This window comes from Liolophura sinensis, chromosome 9 (genome assembly GCF_032854445.1).
Source record: "Liolophura sinensis isolate JHLJ2023 chromosome 9, CUHK_Ljap_v2, whole genome shotgun sequence".
In the NCBI taxonomy this organism is placed as follows: Eukaryota; Metazoa; Mollusca; class Polyplacophora; order Chitonida; family Chitonidae; genus Liolophura; species Liolophura sinensis.
The window spans coordinates 23,223,420-23,234,321 of record NC_088303.1 but is presented as its reverse complement, the minus strand read 5'-3'; the positions used below and the strand labels follow the sequence as shown (position 1 = coordinate 23,234,321).

Genomic DNA, 10,902 nt, shown 5'->3' with positions numbered 1-10,902 from the left:
ACCAGGAAATGCATACCTTACTTGTATTCACTAGCTGAGCCACCTCCAAAATTGCTCCGAAATTTTGTTAGTAATTGACTGCTGTTTGTTTAAATAGGGCACTCTTGTTCTGGCAGTTGAAAAGCTGTGGGTGCTAACTTTGTATGCATGTCTTCAATAGAATGATTTATTTATTTGTTTTACGCCATTCTCTAGAATATTTCACTTATACGACAGCAGCCAGCATTATGGTGGGTGGAAACCGGGCAGAACCCGGAGGAAACCCACAGCCATCCCCAGGTTGCTGGCAGGCCTCAGTAGAAAGAGATCATTTCCATAGGCTTACATGTACATTACTGCACTCTTTATTTTCATGCTTTGCGTACTTCATACCCTCCATAGGGTTTAATATAAATGTTTTTTTTTTTTCTCAGATGAATCAATAATTCACTCTCTAGGTCGAACTGTAAAAACAGCCATATCAGTCATAAACCGACCAGTCCAGCTGTGACCACTGATCTAGCTTAGATAGGTAAATGGCTTTAGGCATCACACACAAAACACTAAACACACAAGAAATAATCATCTGAACTGATCAGCATGCATAATAAGGATATTTTCACTGGGAAAATAACACCAATGTTAGAATGTAAAATGTCCTGTATACGACGAACAGCAGTTGTCTTAGGTACGATACGAAAATTGGCCCCTTTATAGCACAAAACCGTAAAGAGAGGAGACGATTAGTATTGGCCAGGTCTGCTTTACACTGAGATTTAACATTGGCCTCTCACTGCGTAAGTCTACAAGTGACTCTCATGTTTAATATGTCTCTTACCTAGTGGAACTACTTTAATTTCTGTCATATTCAGGTTTCTGGCGAGGTCCGCTGGAGTTTCAAGCAAGTCCTCTGCACATTTGTTGTGGCACGCAGAATTTCCAGAAAGGAAAACAATCTCTGCAGTCTGAAAAGTAGGTCTACGAGTGGCTAGTAGCTGAGTGAGTGAGTGAGAGTTTGGGGAGTTTAACGTTGTATGGACAATTTTTCAGTCATTTTTATGATGACGAAGGAGTCCTTAAAGTGCATGAAATGTACATTCTTGCTGCGGGACGGATTTCCATTGCTCGTTTATCTAGTGCTGCTTCACTGAAGGCAAGTAAGCTGCCCCGCCCGAGCCATTATACTGATAGTGATACGGGACAACCAGCCGTTGCACTATTCCCTTAATGCTGAAAGCCAAGGTTTTATGCCTGAACCGACCCAGGATTGACCCTGGATCTACCGCCTCCGAAATGGACGCTCTACCAACTGTGCTATCTGGGCCAGTCGACGGTGGTGCTTTTGGCCGAGGTAAGGCGTAAGCAACTGTGCGGTATTCTCCTTGCGAAACATTTTATATGCATTATGAAGTACTTTATTTATTTAGTTGATTGGTGATTTATACCGCAGCATAGGCATACTTAAGAATATTTCTTAAACTACGATGGTCAGCATTATGGTGGGAAGAAAGCGGGCGGTTGTTCACTTTTCTTTTTGGTGACGTATATAGGCCCTATTTGTTGATAGTGGTAACGTGTAAGCAGGCTAATTTTATAATCCAGCTAGGCCTGGCCGTATAAATTTAGAATGGGCTTTTTCATGTGAAAAATGGTCCAATGACATATGTATTATATATATAAGGCAATATTTTTTTCTACTTTTCAATTCATAATGTAACATAAATAATTTATGTAAATTAAATGGGATTGTTTGCCCTTGTTGGTTTTGAGGTAATAGGGGCCTACGCATGCATTCAGAGCGTATTTTGTTCCTGGTGACAAATACATGTAGTCTACCGGTAGCTAACAGTTAAATTGTGTACAACTGCGTGTTGTTTTATGCCTCTCCCTGTTATTTGTTGTTTTAATTTGTCAAAATAATTCACTTTAATTGTTCATTTATGTAATTTTAGCTGTGCATTTGTGCTGTAGCCTATATAACATGTCTAGTGTAAACAAGGGTATACTATAGGCCTATATCGCTTATCTTCTTGAGTATGTGACTGCACATAAGGGCCTGTACATGACCAGTTAATACAATACTGTCATATTAGTACCAGATATGCCTTTAAAACTGGAGTACGACGGCTTTTACATGGCGATTTTTGTACACGTCGATCTGTATATCACCGACTGTGTGTAGTGAAAGGCTTATTTTAGGTAGATGTGACAGCCCTTCACAACCCGCCCCCGTCTCCTGTCCCTCCCCCATGTCTTATGCATGCTGGTTTATAGAGGCGGTCACCTCTACCTATACGTGTAAGATTTTATTAAGATAAAAATAGTACCAACAAGGCGACTATTTTATATGGACGCTATACAGGCTGCCTTATCTCACATTATAACAGTCAGGTGACTGTCGGCGGACATCATTTAACATGTAGATTCTTCCCATGCATATTGATGTGTGAAAACAGGTCGGACGATTGAGTAGACTATATTCAGGGCCTACCAGTGTACGAGCATGGCATACTTTGTACCTGTGCCTGTGGCTAACGTTTAACAGGTATGCTGGCTTCTCTGGGCATTTTGATCCAGTTTAAGACTACAGTTAGGTTTACCAAATTGCTTAAAAGTGTATTACGAGCCAATACTCATTAGATTTTTTATTGCAAACCGGTATTAACTTTTACTGAACTTTTGAACATCAGGCCCAATGTTGAACACATACCACAGCGACATTGGTTCGAATTTAGATCACCAATCACACTGCTTTTATTGGCTTCTTTAGGAAACCAAATTTGGTACCAATACATTGGTCAGTTAAGTCTGTCAGGGCGTAGGGACAGCTGTAACTGTATGTATGTGTTACACGTATAACTAGCAATATTGGATATCAGCCATGTAGGTCTCCTACACCATTCTTCTTATCATACATAGGCCTACATCTGACAACAGCCAGGATATTGTCAGTCAAATGTAGGGGACGATTCCACTCAGCCAGTTTTGACCTTAGTTGAAATTCGAAATGTGCAACCGTACGCGGGAAGGTCTGCAGCAACCTGCGGTTGGTCGTGGGTTTTCACCGGGCTCTGCCGGGTTTCCTCCCACCACAGTGTTGGTCGCCGTTGTATAAGTGAAATATTCTTGAGTTTGTGATTGAAGTTTTGACCATAAACTAGGTATAGCGAGATGTGGTTTAGAGTCAGTGTAATGTTCCATGTTATAGCCTGCTCAAAAAGTAACCCCACGTACTTCTTCACCTTCGCTAACGAAGAGATAGTGGTACGTGAAGTGACTCAATGACGGGAATTTTGCAAGATATAAGTCGTTTTGCACCGTTTCCTCAATAAAACGAATGGTAACAGCTGTGTATTTTTACTATGTGTCTGTAATGTTGCAACTTCTCCCGCCCATACTGATGCAATATACTCTGACTTTTAAGGTGGAGCATTTAAGCTGGAGCAACATCTTACTGTTGCTTGAATGTAGATTCCATAGAGATCGCAGCATCTATAGTCTCTCCTTGCTCGTGGATAATTAGCTAACAAACTCCGTGGGCCATGTAGCTTCTTTATAGGCTTATGTGTCAGGATTTAAGTGAATGGCAATGCTGTTGGCCCCGACATCCCTGATGATATGTCCATACGTTTTCATGTGTCAGTACTATTATCCACACATTCTTCTCCTAGCCATGAGGACGTCTCATGTGTCGGTATGACCGACCACACATCCTTCCCCTAGGAAGGGGACACACATGTCCGTCCCCTAAACTTGAGGAAGACGTGTCCTGTGTCGGTATGATTGGTCACATACTCCGCATAGCGTTGAGGAAGACGCTTCATGTGTCGGTATGAGTGGTCATATTCTGCACCTAGCCTGGAGGAAGCGATGTCTCATGTGTCGGTATGACAGACCACAAATCCTGGCTAGCCTTGCAGAAGATGTCTCATGTGTCGGTATGACCGACCACACGTCGTTCCCCAGGCCTTGAGGAAGACGTCTCATGTGTCGGTATGACCGACCACACGTCGTTCCCCAGGCCTTGAGGAAGACGTCTAATGTGTCGGTATGACCGACCACACATCCTTCCCCTAGCCTTGAGGAAGACATCTCATGTGTCGGTATGACCGACCACACATCCTTCCCCTAGCCTTGAGGAAGACATCTCATGTGTCGGTATGACAGGCCACAATCCTGCATAGCCTTGAGGAAAACATCTCATATGTTGGTATGACTGGCTACACATCCTCCAGCATGTGTTGGTAGTACGGGCTACACATCCTCTCCTAGCCTTGAGAAAGACGTCTCATGTTTTGGTACGACTGACCACACATCCCGATTATAGCGAAGATCCTTTATGTGCCGTTATTCACTACCCCGCCCTTGACCTGACTCTGATAAGACATCTCTTGTGTCGGTCGGTTTCGTCACACGCAACGGACATAGTCGCATGTATATACGGATAAGAATGATTCAGAATCAGAAGATGCATTCAACCGACAATAACGTAGGCCCTACATAGACTGGTGTGCTCCTGAACTAACGGTGCGCCCACAACAAGGAAACCTATATGTAAAAATTATAAGCGTCTTCGGGTAGCCTCCATGATTAGCGTGCCCGCAAGGCACAATGACCCAGGGCCCTCTCACCAATACGGTGGCTATGAGTTCAAGTCCGGTTCGTGATGACTTCCTGTCCGGCCGTCGAACGTGAGAAGGTCTGTCAGCAACCTCCGGATGGTGGTGGGTGTCCCTCGGGCTCTTCCAGTTTTCTTCCCACCATTATACTGGCCGTCGTCGAATAAGTGAAATGTTCTTGACTACGGCGTAAAACACCAATGAAATAAATAAATATAAACGTCTCCGTCGTTCAACTGTTATTCGTGGTGCCGTTGAGTACTTTCTTCTTTATTATTTTCTTGCAGGCTTTGAACTTCCAAAATGTTTACTGAGAGACATCGGGATGAGCTGAAGACAAAAGGCATGACAGTCGTTGAGGGCGTGTTAGAAGGCTCGCTATGCCAAAGTTGTGTTGCTCAGTATGACGAATGGCTGTCCGAGTTTACAGAGAAAGGCGCGTGGCCCCGCTCCTACAACTCGATCATCCATCATTACAGCATCGGTTACTCTGACCCGTCCTGGAGAGTCCGGCTTGCCGCAAAGCCCGTTTTTTCCAAGCTGTGGGGCACAGATAAGTTGCTCAGTAGTGTGGACGCCATCGCTGTAGGGCGTCCGCCGGAGGGTGGCGAAGAACCTTTCCACACCCCCGGCGAACACTGGCTCCATGTCGACCAGTTCCCGGAACAACGAGGTCTACACTCTTACCAAGGGGCAGTCTACCTGGAGACGGCTGACGAAGACGACTGGACATTTTGCGTCATCGAAGGATCCCACAACCTCCTGGAAGAATTCAAGGAAGCTAAACCTGACTTTAACATTCGGATCCCGAACGTGATGTCCTGCAGGCTGCAGAAAGATGACACTTTGTGGTTTGAAGAGCGAGGGTGTAAGCTCAAAAGAGTGCCTGTACCAAGGGGAGGAATGGTGCTATGGGACTCACGACTTGTCCACGCCAACGCACGTGCCCTTCAGGGGAGACAACACGCCGGTAGATGGCGCAGAGTTGTATTCGTCTGCATGACACCAGCGATTTGGGCGCCGGAAAAAGATATCGAAAAGAAAGTTGATGCATACAACAGACTTGTATTAACAGCCCATCGAGCATCTCAGTATGTCGTACTTTTCCCCAAATCACCGCCGGAAGGATTTATTGATATTCCAGCCATTACTGAAATGCCCGAGATAGGCCGATCGGAGGACGCCAAGAGGCTTTGTGGAGTAGTGAAGTATGATTTTGACGATGGCGAACCGAATGGACCAGACTGGTCTCCGAAATGGGACAATGATGTAATTCGGCAGTAATTACAACGGTTTGGTATGAAACACGAGAACGGGACGATGGAGCACAACAATGTTACTGCATTCGCACATGTATAGGGACGTTTTTCAAGACGGACCAATGTGTGCTTTAATTTCAGGTCTTATTGTATGCATTGATGATGACACATTGTGGGACCGTGCATTATACATTACTTGTAACCGAAAGACTCACTCATTATGTTAACAATACAGTTTCTCTGATGCGAGTATAGATTATTATATGAAAATAATCTAAACAGAGAATTTTATATGGAGTTATCTACAGGCCTTGGTCAAGGACTGGCATGTTTAAATTGTAAATTAAAATTTGTACATCTAGAGGATGCGGATAAATGATTGTTTTTGTTGTTTTGGTTAATCGCCATTGTCGTTTAATTTCTCACATTCAAAACAGACATCTACACGCGAGTCACTATGGACACAGAAAATGTAATATCTGACCTCATGGACTATGAGAATGTAATATCTAACTCATGGACTATGACAATGCAATATCTGATTCCAAGAGCTGTGAAAATCTAATATCTGGCTCCACGGACTATGTGAAGGTAATATCTGGCGTCATTGACTCGCTGTGAGAATGTAACATCTGACTCCGTGGACTGTGAGAATGGAATATTTAAATGCATGGACTGTGAAAGTGTAACATGTAACTCCATGGACTGTGTGAAAATAATATCTGGCTATCCACTCTGAGAATGTAACATCCGACTATCAACTGTCAGAATGTAATATTTGATTCCATGGACTTGTAAAAAGAATGTAATACCTGACTACATGAACTTGAGAATGTAATATCTGATTCCATGGGCTGTGAAAATGTAACAAATGACTCCATGGACTGTAAATGTAATATCAAGCTATTCACAATGGGATTGACTATCCACTGTGAGAATCTCATACGTTGACTGTTCCGTTCATTCTGCGTATGTGGGGGAAGCCAACATCATGATTGGAGGCGCTTGCCTTTCAGTCGCTGGAACACATGCAAGGCGCGGGTTCAGACCTGTCAGTTCGGGTGCTCCCCAGTTTTCAGTGCTTCTGAGGACGCAATAAGCGATCAACGACGCTGGTGTGGTCGTTGCTCAGTTTAACGTTCTTTGAAGACCATGCACTTGCCTTCCACCAACGATATGCAAATCTATACTTCACTCGTAGGAAAAATTAAAGTTCGTCACTAACTCGCTCCGGTTTTCTTCTGCCTATGAACGACATCGTATGAGTGAAACATTCTTGAGGATGGCGTTAAAAAATGCTCAAATAAATAAGTAAATAAACAATTCTTGTATGGAGAATTAGAATTCTGATTGATAATCCAACACCGGTATGGAATCTTTTCGGTGACCTAATAGTTGGAGTATCCGCCTCCTTTCGGTGACCTAATAGTTAGAGTATCCGCCTCTTTTCGATGACCCAATAGTTAGAGTATCCGCCTCGAAGTCCTCCGACCTGGGATCAAACTTGGATCGGGCTATACCAAAGACTTTAAAAATGGTGCTTGTTGCTGTCTCGCCTTACGCTCAGCACTGATAGGTTTAGCAAGGGAAACAGGACTGGTTCCCCGGTTTCAGTATGCGACTGGGTGAGGTGTCTTGTCTGGTGTCTTTGGTATGATATTTCAGTGACGGCAGCACTTTGACGGCATGGACCCTGTATTTTCAAATGGGCCGTCAGTACAGTGGTGAAATACAAAAAGCTTAACAGAGAAGTCATTTTTTATGCAAAGGTCGGTGGATCACTCTGGATACTCCAGTTTCTCCGCATATGTGAAATATTCTTGAGTACAGCATGGAACACCAGCGAACCAACTAATGCTACAGTCCAGAACATCCTTAAAGCATGAAAGAACAGTTTTAGGGAAATGAAACTTATCACATCTATGTAAAGCAGATATTGTGGCATCTATGTAATCAAGATATTGTGGCATCTATGTAATCCTGGTATTGTGGCATCTATGTAATCCTGATATTGTGGCATCTTTGTAATCCTGGTATTGTGGCATCTATGTAATTCTGACATTGTGGCATCTATGTAATCCTGGTATTGTGGCATCTATGTAATCCTGATATTGTGGCATCTATGTAATCCTGATATTGTGGCATCTATGTAATCCTGATATTGTGACATCTATGTAATCCTGATATTGTGACATCTATGTAATCCTGATATTGTGGCATCTATGTAATTCTGATAATGTGGCATCTATGTAATTCTGATATTGTCACATCTATGTAATCCTGGTATTGTCATCTATGTAATCCTGATATTGTGGCATCTGTGTAATCCTGGTATTGTGATATCTATGTAATCCTAATATTGTGGTATCTATATAATCCTGGTATTGTGGCATCTATGTATTCCTGATATTGTGACATCTATGTAATCCTGATATTGTGGCATCTACGTAAACCTGATATTGTGGAGGGCTGTTGCACAAATTACGCAAGGGAGCTTGGGTTGTATGCCAGACGGAAATAAGTATAATGTTTAGGTATTTATAATACTATACTGCTTACTTTGTTGAATGGTGTTGAATGGTGAATCAAAATAAATAGAACAAACATTCATCTCATTTCTCTTGTCAACTTGTAATAGCATATTCCTAGCTTTTTGAGACATATAATCGTGTTGGCTAATCAGCGTCTATGAATAATTGAAGAGTTGCCAAGGTAGTATAATTAATACTGTATAGGGAAAATTTATATCGATAGGTAATGTATTACACGGCAACAAGTTCATAAAATGAGGTAGATATATAGGTTTTTGATTTTCTGTGCCAAAAATGGCAAGATTTTATGTTATTAAGGGCAATCAATGATTAACAGGGCATTGTTTAGATTACATCGGAGATTTTGGGAAAAAATCTGTCATCGCACATCCTGTAATAGAATTTTTGCTCTTATTTTAGAATCGCCCAAATAATTACATCTCAGAAAATATTAGATTGGTAGATGTACTATTTATAGTGTTAAATTTATTCTTAAGTTTGTTATAAAACGTATTGCATTATGAATTTACGAACTTTATTACAAATTTTAAATGGTGAAACGTGGATAGAGAAGGCTGATGCTTTGTGGACTATTCTACAATTATAGCAAAAATGCGCTTGGATTTGGCTGATCGATTTTGATGGACAACTGCATAGCTATATTTGTACAGGGGCCAAATATGACAGGCGTAATAGAATGTATCTGCATCCGGTATTGCTGTAGTCGGATATTAACATTTGACTTTAATGAACAATCCCAGTCCACGCGTCACTTGTAAGTGTACGCCACCTTGTTTAGTGAAGACATCAAAACAAGGCTTTTATCGAGAGTGCTCATATGGTGTCTTTATTGTGAGGAGCTCGATACGTTTCACAGATATAATATTTACACTACTTACAATAATACACACTCGGTAATAAATCTAACAACAAATATACAGTTCATAATCGGAATGAATGAATGATTATGGCTTAACGCCTCTTCGACACTATTGCAGCCTTACTGTTGTGATAATCGTTATAAAAGTGTCTAGGTAAACATTCAAGTAGATGAAAATTAACTGATGCAATTAATGATCAACATTTAAGTTGTATTGGTTCTATTTAAAGGCATAAACACCTCACTGGTCATGGTGCCATCGACTGGGATATATAAAATTTTAAAGGCCGCCGTCGTATAGAGAGGAGCATTATTGAGTACGACGTACAATACCAATGAAATTAATCAATAAATAAAACTCTACCTCTAATGGTGCTGTTGATGAGGTGAAAAAAACCCAAATTTGATGATGGTGTTGTTGATCGGAATAAATCTGACTGATGATGCTCCTCTTGGTGGGAACACAGAACACCTAATTGATGATGGTGTTGTTGATTGGGATACATCAAATTTTACTGCTAATGGCGCTGTTTATGGGGTTATGGATCACCTAATTGACGGTGCTGTTGATTGGGATACATAAAACATTTTTGCTGATGGTATTGTTAAAGGAATTACATCTGACTGATGGTGGTGCTGTTGGTGGGGATATAGAAAACTCTATTGCTACCGGTATTGGTGATGGGATTACATAACACCTAATTGATGTTGGTGCTGTTGATAAGGCTACAGAACATCTAACTTATGATGGCGCTGTTTATAAGGTTACAGAACATCTAATTGATCGTGGTGCTGTTGATTGGAATACATAAAACGCCATTGCTAATGGTGCTGTTGATGGGGATATAGATCACCTAATTGATGGTGATGTTCATTGGGATACATAAAGCTTGAGATCTAATGGTGTAGTTGGTGGGATTACATAACTCCTAATTGATGGTGGTGCTGTTGATGAGGTTACAGAACATCTATAATTGATGGTGGTGCTGTTGATGGGGATACAGAACATCTATAATTGATGGTGGTGCTGTTGATGAGGTTACAGAACGTCTGATTGGTGGTGGTGCTGTTGATAAGGTTATTGAATATCTGACTGATGACGGTGCTGTTGACGAGGTTACAGAACATCTATATAATGGTGGTGCTGTTGATGGGATTATCATAAGACTTTATTGCTAATGGTGCTGTTGGAGGGATTACTGAACACCTTAATAATGGTGATGCTGTTGATGGGGATGCGTAGGACATTAGTGCTAATGATGTTGTTGATTGAATTACTGAACACCTAAATGATGGTGGTGCTGTTGATGGGGATACATAGAACTTTATTGCTAATGATGCTGTTGATTGAATTACTGAACACCTAAATGATGGTGGTGCTGTTGATGGGGATACATAGAACGTTTTTGCTAATGATGTTGTTGATTGGATTACAGAAGGCCTAAATGATGGTGGTGCTGTTGATGGGGATACATTGGACTTTATTGCTAATGGTGTTGTTGGTGGGATTACAGAAGACCTAAATGATGGTGGTGCTGTTGATGGGGATACATAGAACTTTATTGCTAATGATGTTGTTGATTGGATTACAGAAGACCTAAATGATGGTGGTGCTGTTGATGGGGATACATTGG

The 10,902-nt window shown here is 41.6% G+C and overlaps 1 protein-coding gene across 1 annotated transcript; it reads left to right on the top strand.

The window, feature by feature from the left end:
- The first annotated feature begins 4,901 nt into the window (after nucleotides 1-4,901).
- On the top strand, nucleotides 4,902-6,657 carry LOC135475962 (uncharacterized). Its single transcript, XM_064755940.1, has one exon. It carries the CDS (start codon nucleotides 4,902-4,904, stop codon nucleotides 5,880-5,882), a length of 981 nt encoding a protein of 326 aa, XP_064612010.1. The 3' UTR covers nucleotides 5,883-6,657.
- The last annotated feature ends 4,245 nt before the right edge of the window (nucleotides 6,658-10,902 follow it).

Coding starts and splice junctions, on each gene's coding strand:
- LOC135475962 (XM_064755940.1), top strand. CDS start 4,902: ATGTTTACTGAGAGACATCGGGATGAGCTGAAGACAAAAGGCATGACA.